This window comes from Impatiens glandulifera, chromosome 9 (assembly GCF_907164915.1).
Source record: "Impatiens glandulifera chromosome 9, dImpGla2.1, whole genome shotgun sequence".
NCBI classification, from domain to species: domain Eukaryota; kingdom Viridiplantae; phylum Streptophyta; class Magnoliopsida; order Ericales; family Balsaminaceae; genus Impatiens; species Impatiens glandulifera.
The window spans coordinates 17,309,730-17,325,410 of record NC_061870.1 but is presented as its reverse complement, the minus strand read 5'-3'; the positions used below and the strand labels follow the sequence as shown (position 1 = coordinate 17,325,410).

The 15,681-nt window shown below is 30.4% G+C and overlaps 3 protein-coding genes across 4 annotated transcripts; 2 read left to right on the top strand and 1 right to left on the bottom strand.

Moving 5' to 3' along the window:
* The first annotated feature begins 294 nt into the window (after positions 1 to 294).
* LOC124915896 lies at positions 295 to 1,227 on the top strand. Its single transcript, XM_047456645.1, has one exon. The coding sequence runs from the start codon at positions 295 to 297 to the stop codon at positions 1,225 to 1,227; it is 933 nt and encodes a 310-aa protein (XP_047312601.1).
* A 4,710-nt stretch (positions 1,228 to 5,937) lies between these two features.
* Positions 5,938 to 6,707, bottom strand: LOC124916823. Its single transcript, XM_047457592.1, has one exon. It carries the CDS (start codon positions 6,534 to 6,536, stop codon positions 6,006 to 6,008), a length of 531 nt encoding a protein of 176 aa, XP_047313548.1. The 5' UTR covers positions 6,537 to 6,707; the 3' UTR covers positions 5,938 to 6,005.
* Positions 6,708 to 11,514: 4,807 nt separating this feature from the next.
* LOC124914728 (chromatin remodeling protein EBS-like) lies at positions 11,515 to 15,474 on the top strand. 2 transcript variants are annotated; one of them, XM_047455330.1, is made up of 6 exons: positions 11,515 to 11,622; positions 11,719 to 11,831; positions 11,913 to 12,255; positions 12,350 to 12,418; positions 14,265 to 14,397; positions 15,110 to 15,474. In XM_047455330.1, the coding sequence occupies exons 2-6, from the start codon at positions 11,759 to 11,761 to the stop codon at positions 15,134 to 15,136; spliced, it is 645 nt and encodes a 214-aa protein (XP_047311286.1). In that variant the 5' UTR covers positions 11,515 to 11,622; positions 11,719 to 11,758; the 3' UTR covers positions 15,137 to 15,474. The 2 variants fall into 2 exon arrangements, with proteins under 2 accessions (XP_047311286.1, XP_047311285.1); XM_047455329.1 differs by having other exon boundaries at positions 11,518 to 11,612.
* Positions 15,475 to 15,681: the final 207 nt, after the last annotated feature.

Sequence of the window (15,681 nt, the reverse complement as noted above, 5' to 3'; positions counted from 1 at the left end):
CTTTGGTTTCTATGTATCTAGTCCTATAAATAGGACACATAGGAACATTGTAAAGATCATCCATTTGATAAACAATAATACATTCTCTCGTTGTTATTTCTCTTATTAATTATCTTGTATGTTTATAACACATTATTAGCACGATAACTCTCGATCCTGAAGCAAAGGTCGAAGGCTCCCTCCTCGTCTCTGGTAGCCAAATTTTCGCACCTCATTTGTGAAAACCAAATCGATCAAGATTGACAATGGTATTCTATTACACTTTCAATCTTAACTATTTCATCTAACAATTTCATGTCGAACCTTACGAAATTAGAGTTCACGGCTCTTAACATCACTAGAAAGAATTACCTTTCATGGATTCTAGATGCTGAAATTCATCTTGCCGCTAATGGTCTTGGAAATACCATGAAAGATGAAAACACTGTGTCCAACCAAGATAAGGTCAAAACAATGATTTTCCTTCATCATCATATTCACGAAGGTTTAAAAATTGAGTATCTTACTGTGAAAGATCTATTGGTCCTACGGAACAATTTGAATGAAAGGTATGATCATTTAAAAACTATCATTCTTCCAAAAGCTCAATTTGAATGGCTGCATTTGTGCGTACAAGACTTTAAATCGGTGAGTGAATATAATTCTGCTTTATATCAGATTACTTCTCAACTTAAACTATGTGGAGAAACTATTACTGACGGAGACATGTTAGAGAAAACATTCTCCACATTTCATGCATCGAATGTGCTCCTACAACAAAATAATTGTGCAAAAGGTTTTGAGAAATATTCAGAATTAATATCATGTCTATTATTGGTCGAACAAAATAATGAGCTTTTGATGAAAAATTATGAGGCCCGTCCAACTGAATCGAACTCATTCCCTGAAGTGAATGTGGCATCATATAATTATAGAGGACGACATTGTAGTCGTGGTCGTGGTCATTTTTCAGGTCGTGCCCGCGGAAATGGTCATGGACGTGGTGGTGGTCAACACAATATCCACAACGATGATAAAAATGATCAAATTAATAAGACTGTGGAAAACAAATGCTATTGTTGCGGCATAAAAGGTCATTGGTCACAAACTTGTCGCACGCTGAAGCATTTTATCAATCTTTATCAAGCATCGCTAAAAGAAAAAGGGACCATCGAGTCCAACTCGACTTCGGCTCCCGGTGATGATAAAATAGATTTGGACTCGATGACTTCTCCGGGTTTGACGTAGCCAATTTTCTTGTCGAGCGTGAAAATAAGAATTAGGCATTTGATATTTTGTGTTTTCTTTATAATATTTAATAAAATTTCGAAATAAAAAATAAAAAATAAAAAATAATATATAAATATATATATATATAAGCAGTATTAATTAATGTTTTATATATATATATATTTAGTTTGATGATGCTTTTTGTATTATTATTATTATTTGTTCGTTATTAATTATTAATATTTTATTTTATTTAATGAAGAAAATGAAGGTTCCTAGAAGCGAACACGTGAGGAATGAAAAATGCAGTTGTCTCGTAGATAGTGCCTCAACACATACCATTTTGAAAAGCAATACATTTTTTATTTCTTTGGTGATGAAAGAGACATATGTGAATACAATATCGTGTAGTTCAAAAATTATCGAAGGCTCCGAAAGAGAAAATATTATATTCCTTAAAGAAACAAACATTTGTATTGATAATGCATTGTATTCCTCCAAATCTCGAAGAAACTTGTTGAGTTTTAAAGATATCCACATAAATGGATATCACATCGAGACTTCAAACGAAATTAATAAATAATATTTATCTATCACAAGTATCATCTCAGGTAAAAAATGTTATTTAGAAAAATTACCTGCAGTTTCCTCTAGATTATATCTCACAAACATAAGTGTTGGCGAAGTATATGTAGTTACAAACCAGAAGTTTGTCGATCAAAATAATTTTATTACATGGCATGATAGATTGGGACACCCTAGAGCTATTATGATACAAATATTAATTAATCATTCATGTGGACATTCACTGAAAAACCAAAAGATTTTTCTACCCAATGAATTTTCTCGTACTACTTGTTCACAAGGGAAGTTAATAATAAGGCCATCACCATCTAAAATTAGGACTAAACCCTTGAAATTTCTTGAAAGAATATAAGGTGACATATGTGGGCCTATTCATCCACCATGTGGACCAATTAGATCTTTTATGGTATTAATTGATGCATCAACAAGATGGTCATATGTGTGTTTATTATCAACTCGTAATCAAGCATTTGCAAGATTGCTTGCTCAAATTATCAAATTATGAGTTCACTTCCCAAACTATTTAATTAAATTTATTCGTCTTGATAATGCTGGAGAATTTACCTCTCAAGCTTTTAATAGTTATTGTATGTCAATTGTGATAAATGTTGAACATCTAGTAGCACATGTTCACACACAAAATGCCCTCGCAGAGTCATTGATAAAACGTCTTCAACTAATTGCAAGACCGTTGCTTATGAAAACGAAACTTCCGATACAATCTTGGGGACATGCTATTTTACATGCAGTAGCATTAATTCGTATCAATCCTACACATTATAATGAGGTCTCCCTTTTAGAAATAGTTTATGGTCAGGAACCAAATATTTCTCATATAAGAATCTTCGGATGTGCGGTAAATGTTCTAGTTGCTCCACCACAACGCACAAAGATGAGACCTCAAAGGAGATTGGAGATATATGTTGGATATGAATCACCGTCTATAATTAAATATCTTGAACCATTGACGGATGACTCATTCACGACACGGTTTACAGACTGTCATTTTAATGAAATGATATTTCCAACATTGAAAGGGGAAAATAAGTAGTTAAAAAAGGAAATAATCTGGCGTGAGTTATCATTATCTCACTACGATCCTCGTACAAAGCAATTTGAACTTGAAGTTCAGAAAATCATTTACTTGCAAAATTTAGCAAATCAATTGTCAAATGTTTTTACTGATCCTAAAAAGGTTAAGAAATCTTATATTTCATTTGTAAATGCTCCAATTAGGATTAATGTCCCTGAAGGACAACCCACTACTACTAACGAGCCTAAAATGCAAGTGAAGCGTGGTAGACCAGTCGGTTCCAAAGATAAAAATCCTCAAAAAATAAAAAAAGTAATGGCTCAAAGTGAGGAAACAATTACTCTAGAAGAGTATCCAGTCATTGAAACAATGATTTCAGAAGAATCACAGGTACCTAGAAATGAAGAAATCTCTATAAACTATGTTTTGACTGGAAAAATATGGAATCGAGATGAAATCGACGTCGATGAAAATTTTTCATATGCTATAGCATGCTATATTGTTAAAGAAGATGAGAATCATGAACCAAAGTCTGTAAAAGAATGCAGAAGAAAATATGATTGGCCAAACTAGAAAGATGCGATTGAAGTTGAATTAAAATCACTCGCAAATCATAAAGTTTTTAGACCTATCGTCCGTACCCTTGAAGGTATTAAACCGATCGGTTATAAATTGGTGTTTATAAGAAAAAGAAATGAGAAAAATGAAATTGTAAGATATAAGGCACGACTTGTTGCCCAGGGATTCTTGCAAAAACCTGGTATTGGTTATGAGGAAACATATTCTCCTGTGGTGGATGGAACAACATTTAGATATCTGGTAAATTTGTCAATACACGAGAAATTGCAGATGAGATTAATGGATGTTGTTACGGTATATTTATATGGCTCCCTTGATAACAATATATATATGAAACTCCCTGAAGGATTTAAAATGCTATAAGCATTTAATTCAGATCATCGAGACATTTACTCGGTTAAATTATGCAGATCTCTATATGGATTGAAATAATCTGGACGTATGTGGTATAAACGTCTTAATGAATATTTATTAAAGAATAGATTTAAAAATGATCTAATATGTTCATGTGTGTTTATTAAGAGATCTGTATCACAATTTGTAATAATTGCAATTTATGTGGACGATTTGAATATTATTGGAACTACTGATGAACTATCTGAAACAGTTAGTTATCTTAAGAAAGAATTTGAGATGAAAGATCTGGGAAAAACAAAGTTATGTCTTGGCTTGCAAGTTGAGCATTTAGATAATGGAATTTTTGTCCATCAATCTGTTTATATATCAAGAGTACTAAAAAGATTTTTTATGGATAAAGTGCATCCCCTGAGTAGTCCAATGATCATGAGATCGCTTGAGGTAAATAAAGATCCATTTCGACCTCGTATGTGTAATGAAGAACTAATTGGTCCTAGAGTACCATATCTTAGTGTTATTGGAGCACTAATGTATCTAGCTACTCATACTAGACCTGATATATCATTTGTAGTAAATTTATTAACGAGATATAGTTCTTCACTGACAATGAGACATTGGAATGGAGTTAAGCATATTTTCCGGTACCTTCAAGGAACTATGGACATGGGATTATATTATCCATATATATGTGAAGCTGATGTGATTGAATATGCAGATGCATGGTATTTATCTAATCCTCATAATGGTAGGTCTCAAACAGGTTACATATTCACATATGGTGGTACAGCTATATCTTGAAGATCTATGAAACAATCAATTACCGCCACATCTTCAAACTATTCCGAGATCATCGCTATTCATGAGGCAAGTCGAGAATGTGTATGGTTGAGATCAATCATTCATCATATTCGAGAGTCATGTGGCTTATCTGTAAACAAGAATTCTCCAACAATTTTATATGAGGATAATGCAACTTGCATTGCACAATTAAAGGGAGGATATATTAAAGGCGATAGAACGAAACACATATCACCAAAATTCTTTTTCACTCATGATCTCCATAAGAAAGGTGATATTGATGTTCATCAAATTCGTTCATCAGATAATCTAGCAGATCTATTTACAAAAGCATTTACTACTACGACCTTTGAAAAACTACGTATTATACTCTTTTTCCTTTAATCATGGTTTTATCCCAATGAGTTTTTCTAATAAGGTTTGTAATGAGGTAGTATACCAATGTCATCCAAAGGGGTATTATAAATGCAATATAAGTAATGGATGTCATTGTGTAAGACTCTTGGTTTCATATTCCACCATTATGAAGACCTTTGGTTTCTATGTATCTAGTCCTATAAATAGGACACATATGAACATTGTAAAGATCATCCCTTTGATAAAAAAAATAATACATTCTCTCGTTGTTATCTCTCTTGTTAATTATCTTGTAACACTCGATTCATTTTCTTCAAATTTTTTGTTTGTTGTTGCAGACTTCTAGTATAATCTTTGAAAATAGAAAGAATAATGATTAATAACACATAAAGTTTTAACTTACAAATATTCTTTTTAGTAAGAACATACAAAAATAACTATGACACAATATAAATAACTTAATAAGTAATGATAGGTAACAGAAAAAAACTTGACAAAAATGTATAAGAAATGAGGTGTCACTTTCGAAATTGATTGAAAATTTAATAGAAGAAAAAATTTTCAAATTTTCATTCCAATTAAAAAGTGACACCTCATTTCTATACAATTTTTTTTCCGCTCTATGTTATTACTCTACTCCTCTATGTCATTATTCTGACTTAATTTACTGTGGTGTATTGATCAAAGGAGAGAGAGTCTCACATTGGTCAACCAATTCACTTGAGCCTATATTTTATGTATTTAATTTTTCATATAAATATTCTTATTATTATTATATATATTATTCTTATTTATGAGTATTAAAATATAGTATACTTCATTATCTTCCCTTCACTTTAATGTTGTAAATATTCTTATTATTATATATTAAGTTATTAACCTAAAAAATATGTTACATTTTGTTCTATAATTATGAAACCTATTTCATAGACCAAATCCATTTAAAAGAAGTGAAATACTAAATTCATTATAATAAACAAAACAATAATAAATCCCCATTTGATTAACAACCAGGCCCACATAGCATTCAGAATAAAATAAACAACTATTACTTTCAAAAAAACAAAAACAAAAAAAACTAATATTACTAAAAGATATCAAGTACATCAGTGATGGAACAGTTACAAAGAGGGCAACAGCCACGATTCAACCACAACTCTCGAGAACACACTCTACAATAAGTATGTCCACACGGAATAAAAGCCGCATCCTTTTTTCTTTCCATACACACGCAGCACATAGAATCAAATCCCTCTATTTCTTCACCAATCCCGCGCCTCTTCCTCGTCGGATCATTCCCGGCGGCCGCCGCCGCACTTCCTTGTAACTGTCCCAATAAAGATCTAAACGGTTTCCCGACATTCTGACCTATAGTTTCCTCCTCCGGTCCATTTCTCCCACGCTCCGCCGCCAGCGCCGTCGCCAAGTTCATCCCCTCGACCGTATTTCCCTCGGAGATTTGTCGCAGTCCGGTCCGACGTCGAAGCGGCGCTGAAATCTGATCGTTGTTGTCGGATGTTTGTAAACTCCATGAAGATCCACAAATGCTAATGGCATTGAATCCTAAACGTTGTTTCATTGTCTTCCAAAGTGTTTTTCCTCTACTAGCGTTTTCCATTTGAGAAAGAGATAAAGAGAGAGAGAGAGATTGAAACAATTTCTTTTCTTTCTTCCTTCGTCGGTTACCCAATGCGTATCAGAAAGTGGTTATGCTACTAACTTTGAAATTAGTAGAGTTAGAAAAATGATGAAATTACAGGGATGTAAATGAACAATTTCAATTTTTTAAGGATGTTCCTTGTAATTTTGTCTGTCATTTTTGTCGTTAAATGGGTCCCACCACTCCCACGTCTCTTTTGACCGCTTGAAGATTTTCAAATTTGTATTTAGAATCTTGTTTGTTTGAAAATCTTGCATGTTTTTCTTGGTATTGTCGACCTAAACAATAAAGGCCTTGTTTAGATTGGAGTTTTTGAAAAAACCTAAAGAAGGAAAAAAGTAAGGATTAGTGATCATTTTGAGGAGGTGATAATTATTTTTGTAAAAAGACTTAAAGGGTATTGATATATATTAATAAAATAAAAAATAATAATTTAAAATAAATGGTATTTTAGTATTTTGATTAATGAAATGAATTATGTAACTGTTAAGAAGTAATTAATTAAAAAATTGATTTTAGATGAATTTTTAAAAAACCAAAAAAACAAAAAAAAAACAAGTCCAAAGACTGTCAATTTATTGTAAAAAGAAATCTTATTCTTATATATCAAACAAACATGTCTTGCAGTAAAAATGTAAAATGCTTTTTCTTTTCATTTTTTTCCATTAAGGGTAATTTAGCATCATTCAATTGAGGAATATGCTTTGTTGGTTGAGAAATTGATGTGAAAAGGGTTTTAGGAGTTAAGAAGTTGAGACTTAAATGTCAGAAGGCTCAATCAATTGAATGTTATTATTGGGGTCCATTATAGTACAAAATGATTGATCATCATATTGGGCCTTTCTAAACATTTTATATAGAATGATTTGATTTTTTTATTTAAACCAAAAATGAATTTATAAATAAATGTTTAATTAATTTAGGCTTAGTTCGGATTAATTTTTTTTTTTAAATTTAAAGGGAGAAAAAAATAATGATCGGGGATAATTTTGAGGAAATAATAATTATTTTTGATAAAAATATTTAAAAGGTATTGATATATATAAATAAAATAAAAAACAATAATTTAAAAATAGAAAGTATTTTTGTATTTTTGGTTAATGAAATGAGTGATGTGATTGTTGAGAAGTGATTGATTGATTGAAAATTAATTTTTGTTGGATTTTTAAAAAGAAAACAGGACCTTAAGTTTCGAAAAGTGATTTTATTTAAATATACATTTGTATAAAATAATTAACAATATATAAATAAATAATTTATGAAAAATTCCAGTTCAATTTCAAATTTGATAGATTTAACTATAAGGAAATTGTGTTGATTAGGTAGGTGGCTATGGATATGATCATAAATCAAAAAGGAATTTTGACACTCATTGGGAATTTAACGAGTAAAGTTAGAATTTTGGAAAATATGGATTGGAATTTGCAAAGAACATCAATAAATGGTTCTTTTAACAAGAATTATCATTATCTTGATTATTATCTTGATTCTTTATGAGCATAATTTTAAATCTACTAAAATAAGCAGACATAAGGGGTTAGTTGATCATAGTATTCACTGTCTAAATTAAAAAATTAAATAGAATCAGTTCAATTAAACCCACAAATAAACTAAAGGTTTCGGTATAAACTAAAGGTTTCGGTTTGAATAACGATTGAACCGTTAAACCGACTAATTGATCGATCATAGTTAAAATTTAAAAGATATACATAATTTGGTTACACTAATTGATCGATCATAGTTAAAATTTAAAAAATATACATAATTTGGTTACAACTTATATTTATACATAAACATTGATTTTAATAATTAAGTTTTGAACTATTACATGTCCATCTCTTATTTATTTTATAAAACAAATTATATAGTTGATATTTTATTTGAAAGTAAATTTTATGTATAATACTATTATTTAATAATAATTTTTACAAACTAATAAAATACCGATTCGATCTTTTAACCGACCAAATCGAACCGAACAATAAATCAAAATTAAATTTCACAACTCAATTTAATGCTTAGTTGTATTTGAATGAACATTGACCAAAATGTATTGCATACATTTTTAATTAATCATGCTCAGTTTGGATAATTTAATTTTTAACATAAAACTAAAAGGATTAGGAATACACCTCTATTGTATATATGTATGATAGTGATAGAAATAAGATTACTTTTATTATTATTATTGGACACATTTACATTTGTAAAAGACTAGACAAACCATCAACAAATTAATCATACCAAGAAGATGACCATATTTTAAATTATCTTCCTAAATTCCCTAATAATTTAACTCTAATTTTATTTTTCTCTCTCTCAGCAACATTAATTATTTTTTTTTATAGAAGAAATATCATAAAAATGTCCAACATTGCCTATCCTAACATAATTAACTAGAAAGCATCTATTTTTCTCAATAACTATGTTTTTCTTTCTTTCTTTTTTTTTTTTTATCTAAAGGAATAATCAATACTAAGTTCTAGACTATATATGTTAAAATGGTAATTCACCATTTGTAAACAAACATACAATGAAAGATTATCTTTATATCCCACTTGCTTTTACTCAATTAAAAATGATCTTAGTTAAAATAATTACTCATAATGTTAAAATCTCCACTTAGCCTATTTTGTATGATTTTCAAAAACTATCAGATGATGGGATAGACAAGTTTCACTTAGCATAAATTGCATTGATCTAGAATTTGGACAAGTCATTGGAATAAAAAAAATTAAAAAGTGTTTGAAGCTAAATTTTAAAAATTATTGTTGTAAGTACTTGCTGAAATTTGGGTTATAACTCGTCGTCTATTCGATGAAATGAGTTAAAAAAAAATAGATAGGTTAAAGTTTTATAGATGATCTAGAGTTGCATAAACTTGATTGGAGTTAAAAAAATAAAAAATTAATAAATTCTGAAATTCCAAATTTATAGAATTTGTCGTGAATTAAACTAAGATTAACTCGACCTTTAAAAAAAAATTAAGTTGAATATGTTTGACAATAATTGTGTGCACTGATTTGCACAAAACTTAGCTAATTTGAACTTCAAATGGATTGAAACATCAAATGAGACAGCAGAATTTCATATTTCCAAATTAAAAAGAAAAATATTTTAATTTGGCATTTCTCTAAAACGGGTTTAAAAGATGGCTTTATCATTAAAGAGTTAAACAAATCAATTATGAACACTTCAATGTTGTAACTTTCTGTAATTCAAGTCATTTAAATTTTATAATTGTTTCAAACTGAAATAAAATTTATATTTTCAAATGAATTTAATGTTTTGATTTCAGTATTGTCATTGATGTTGAACTTAATGGTAGGAGTTTTATAATGACAAACTGGATTGATGAATCTAGATCTAAATGGAAATACTTGGTTAACATTTCAAATTATAATATTTACATGACATTATTTCTAAGATATTTTTTATTTTTTAAATAAGATTTTTTTTTTTGTTTTATACAAAATATTATTAATATAAATATAAATAATGTGTAATAACTTAAATATTTAAACTATTAACTGTAAATAAGAAAACAAAATTAAATATTATTTATACTAATGCAAAGACAAGACTAAACAAATTCCTTAAACTAGTAAACACTCTTATTTTCTTTTTCTGTTTATTTTATTTTACTTTTTATTTTTCTCTCAAATTATATTTATTTTCTGTTTTGTTAAGACTTGTTAATATGGTCAACAATCTACTTAGTCACATTATTTAAGTAATTAATTAAATATTATCTACTTAAATAAATTATTATTTTACTAAGGAATTACAAACATCCAAATAAGAAAGTAATATATCATAAGCGTGGATATCCCTTCAAAAATTATCTAGACTTAATGGTCCTACAAAACAAAATGCCTATTAAAAAATAATATTTAAAATGCTTTAACACTAATCTTAATTCTTAAGAAATGTCATTTTTAAATTCTTATATAAGATACATTTGTAGTACTAATTAAATTATAATTGGCTTCTCCAATTCTTATAATTTTCATTTTACTACTACTACAATATACAAAGTTGTAGCTTAATAGTTTTATAAGCAATGTCTTTAGGCTTTTAAGTGAATACTTTTGTTCTAGTGACTCACCTTGTGTAATTATTGGTTATATTTTGGTGAAACCCTATTTCGTTATATTATTATTGACTATCGAGTTAGTGCAACTCCTAATTCTTTACAATGTTTTGTCGTCTCCCTCTCGTATTATTATTTGATTATCTGATTTGTGAAATTCTAATTCGTTCTATTGTTCAGCTATTTCCCCCTCGCATTATTATTGGTTATCAGTGTAGTCCTAATACATTCATCGACTCCATGTGTATTAGTTATCGGCGTAGCCCTAATTCTTTGTCGACTCCCTCTCGTATCACACTATTGGTTATCAGTGTAGTCCTAATACATTCGTTGAATACCTCTCGTGTGAGTATAGGTTATAGACGTATCCCTAAATGATCGTCTATCTCTCGTGTGAGTATTGATTATTGGTATAGTCCTAATACATTCTCCAACTCTATCTCGTTTGAGTATTGATTATCCGCATAGTCCTAATTGATTTGCTAACTCCTTTCGTATGAGTATTGATTATCGTTGTAACCCTAATTCGTTTCTATCTCTCGGGTGAATATTAATTATCGACCCATCGTTGTAACCCTAATTCGTTTCTATCTCTCGGTGAGTATTAATTATCGACCCGTTAAAATTCTTAATTTTTTCATAGATTATTTATTCGTTTAATTTTGTCCTTTCACATTCTTTGGTTAAGTAATAAAATTATTTTCTCCTTGATTTTGTTTAATTAATTTGAATTGAGTTAATGGTAATGATAATAATTGTATGAGTTCTTTCTAGAGATATATATATTAAGTATTTGATTATTATTATTATTATAATATATTTGTTTTAGAAAAACGTTAAAACAGATCATTTGCAGAATCGATCGTCTACTGGTGCTCTTTCTAATGTTTTTGTCTTCTCTCAATCTCTACAGAGACTAATTTGCAGAATCGTTCTCTCCTGTAATCTAGGGTTTTGCTTTTTCCATTGAAATTTTATCCTTTGTATTTCTTTCGGATGTCCATTATTTACTTCATTCTGAACATTGTTTTCTAATCTCTTTCTCAGCTCAACACTTGGCAGCAGCAGCATCAATAAGAACCCTTCGATGGCTAAGCCCAAGATAGCCAAAAGAGAATTGGATTCCTACACTATCAAAGGCACCAACAAAATCGTCAGACGTAACTCAATCTCTTTCTCTTAATGTTTATGTTAAATCACTATTCTGGGTCTGTTTCTAAATGATTTATTGTCATCTGCAGCTGGAGAATGTGTGCTGATGAGACCTTCTGACTCTGAGAAGCCTCCATACGTCGCTCGTGTGGAGAAGATCGAAGCGGATTCACGGAACAATATCAAGGTTAGTGTTAGGTGGTATTACCGGCCGGAGGAGTCACTGGGAGGTCGACGGCCGTTCCATGGTGTGAAAGAGTTGTTCTTGTCTGATCATTATGATGTTCAGAGTGGTCATACCATAGAAGGGAAGTGCATTGTTCACTCCTTCAAGAATTACACTAAACTTGAAAACGTGGGTACTGAGGATTATTTCTGTCGGTTTGAGTACAAAGCTTCTACTGGAGGATTCACTCCAGACAGGGTTGCTGTGTGAGGATTCTTTACATTTACTTTTTAGGAATTCTTTAAGTTCCTTTTTAGGATTCACTCTAGTTAATGTTTTTGTCATGTTGTTATGATGAAGGTACTGCAAGTGTGAGATGCCCTATAATCCTGATGATCTCATGGTGCAATGCGAAAATTGCAAGGACTGGTAAGCCATTTACATCAGTTTTAGTAATGTGCTTTGTTTGAGGCTTTAGCTAGCTAGCTAGCTAGTGGTTTGCCTAAAACACTCAGGGTAGAAGTAGATTGAATATGTGATATTTTTGACCTAAATGCAAAATTTTCCAAATCTGTTTTGTTGTTCAAATTGCAATTTTGTTTGATTTCTTTCAATCTGATTGTATGTTTAGGTGCTTATGAAGTGTTATACATATGGGTATATACCCATTTGGGACACTTTCATTTGATATGGCTGCTTGACACCATGAACACATGGATATTCCTTAAATGTATGTGATAGATACCAATTTTAGGGAATTGATACCTTAAGATAGAAATGAATAATTGATATCTAAACATAGGAAGAAGTTTATGAGAGACTATGGATGAGATCAAGAATTCTAATCAAATTTAGGTAGCACATTGTGGTAAGAGACATGGACTAAGTAACTTATTATCATAAGGTCTCAAGTTTGATTCTCGTTGACAGTACCAGATTGAAGTGGGATGTCATGGAAGCCGTGAGTTGTTGTGTTAGCCTCTTCCAGGATTAGTCTGGGTATGTGAAAGCTGGCCCTAACACCCTTGTGAAACAAAATATCCTATCAATTTGATTACCAAACATTAATGAGTGACAAGATATTATAAAAATAGGTACTCTAATGATAACAAAACTTTTATTCTATCCAAATTAGACTTTTATTCATGAAGGCTCATTTAGCTCGGTAGTTGAGTGTAAGGGTCATGATAAAAAAAGTCATGGGTTCGAGACTTGCTGACTATTAAGAAAAAAAGACTTGTGAAGGCTCCTTTCGTCATTTTTAATCTTCATAAGTGGGTTCATGACTCTACCACTTCAATCTAGTGCTTTCAATGTGAGTCAAAGTATTAAGACCCTAAGTCCAAGCTACTTGTCACTAAGTTAGACAAGATAGGAAGCCATGAGAAATTTAAAAGATAAAATAAAATCCCTCTAATAAAACACATCATACATGGTGCGATCATACTAACACTAATGCACCGGATCGCATTACATGGTGCGATCATACTAACACTAATGCACCGGATCACATTACAATCCACATTTAAGCGTGTTTGTGTGAGAGTAGTACTAGGAAGGGTGACCCTGAAGTCCTCATGTCACACTTCTTTAGAAGGCATGATAAGACTCGTGACCACAGGTTTGTGGGTTCGAGCCTTCATGACCATTTAAAAAAAACTCATTATATCCTTATTTTACATGATTTCCCTAGATATAGTAATAAGTATTCTAAATCTAACAAGACTCTAGACCTTGTTTGATGTGGGTTATTCAGGATTATTAACTTGCTATCTAATTAAAAATTTACTTAACCCTTCAAATTATCAACAGAAATATCTTCTATATAAAGATAAATAAATTATATATTTATATATTATAGCACTAATGTCTTTTTTACTCAAATAACTTGGTTTTTCAAGTTATTCAAATAACCCCGTATCTAGCAATTATCTTATTTAGCTAATTATAATAATATAATTATCTATTAAAGATAAAATTTTAAATTAAACATAATATCCATCATTAAAAGTTCTATTGGCTCATTTAGGGCCTGAGGCCATACCCCACTCACCCAATATTCTCTTTTTTTCCTCTAATCTGTTTCTTTTGGATAGTCACTTGTAGACATTTGTCTTCACATTTATAAATATATGGATTTCTTTCAATTTGCCTTGTTTGGTTAAATTTACTGTTGGGATTCTTGTTTTTGTTAGGTTACCTATGACATTCTTGTCCTTTCACGATGTTACTTATACTATAAACGTCTTTGAGCATAAAAATAAATGGTTCGCAGGTTTCATCCTACTTGCATGAACACTACCATTGAAGAAGCAAAGAAATTGGAGCACTTTCTATGTTCTGACTGCCTGTCTGATGATAACGCCAAGAGATCCTTAAACTCATTACAAGTGAATCTTGAGGCTCAGGTAACAGTTATTAGGATTGTTATTAGCTACAAGTTAAGTCCACAACCGAGATTGAATTATAACCAAAATATCTGACTATTCAGCTTGAAAGATCACCAAATTGTTTATTTACATTCTATTATTAGTATTTAGTGAATACAAATATTAAATTACATTACTCACATTATATTCATGAAATATATACCAAAATGGTTGAAATCAAGGATATTATAATTTCATTTGGGCCTTGTTTGATGAAGTGTATAACCCCTTATATCATCATCGATCACTTCATCAACACCTTTACTTTTGTTTTTTTTTTATAATATTTTAAATATTATCAAACATCATTTTCATCCATTTGGGCCTTGTTTGATGAAGTGTATAACCACTTTTTCATCCATTTTCTTGCCAAATATCATTTTTTTAAAAACAAAAACCTACATCAAACAAGCTCTTTCTATTGCTAGGTTAGATGTTAATCTAATCTAAGTTACTGTCAGATTTCTTTCCGGATGTGGATCTAGATTGAATAAACATTTGGAACTGAATTTTCCATTTTTGACATTTGTGTATCATCATGGAACAATCTTCTTCCTTTGACTCATTGCTGGTTGGTTTACATTGAAGGTCTTGCTCATCAAGTATTAGTTAGATGGTATCAAATGTTGGTGTAGTTTTTCCATTGACATTATAATCTACAACTGATTCGTGAATGGTTTGATAATTCTAGGTGGTGTCAAAGCGGAGGAAAAATTAACCAGGACAATTGCTCGAGTGGTTATTAACCGTGGTTGTGCACATTTTACAGTGAAGAGAAGATACAATGAATTAGGTTTTCCTGAATGAACTGAACTGGAAGTTGGATCATTTTAATTTTATCTATCCCAATATTTGATGGAATCATGTAGAAATAATTTATCTATCAGAACTATATTATACCATTTTATTACTAGCAGGGTGGTGTGTGTATGCTTGAAAGCTTGGCTAAGTTAAGTTGCAGGAGAATTTGGTATATAAGACCCATCGGTTTCTAGATACTGATTTCAAACTGCCACATTAATTTCTAAATATGTGAATGACTAAGTTTTATTGTTAGATGTGATCTCATTTAGATTCATATCTAGATTAACTGATTAAAAAAAGTATAAGTTTTATTGTTAGATGTTAGGGTTTGTTCTTTGATTCATTTATTTGATTTTCACTTAGGATCTTGTTACATTGTTGATTTACATTTATGATCACTGTCTAGAAATTTTAAATCTTTTCTTGTGTATTTTTCAAAATGTTTTTGCTTCATTTTTA

What these genes read in the sequence shown, in the direction of transcription:
- LOC124915896 (XM_047456645.1), top strand. Translation starts at nt 295, where the DNA reads ATGTCGAACCTTACGAAATTAGAGTTCACGGCTCTTAACATCACTAGA.
- LOC124916823 (XM_047457592.1), bottom strand. Translation starts at nt 6,536, where the DNA reads ATGGAAAACGCTAGTAGAGGAAAAACACTTTGGAAGACAATGAAACAA.
- LOC124914728 (XM_047455330.1), top strand. Translation starts at nt 11,759, where the DNA reads ATGGCTAAGCCCAAGATAGCCAAAAGAGAATTGGATTCCTACACTATC. An exon ending in ACTCCAGACAGGGTTGCTGT is followed by an intron (nt 12,256 to 12,349) that starts GTGAGGATTCTT and finishes GTTATGATGAAG; the next exon opens with GTACTGCAAGTGTGAGATGC. An exon ending in TGCGAAAATTGCAAGGACTG is followed by an intron (nt 12,419 to 14,264) that starts GTAAGCCATTTA and finishes AATGGTTCGCAG; the next exon opens with GTTTCATCCTACTTGCATGA.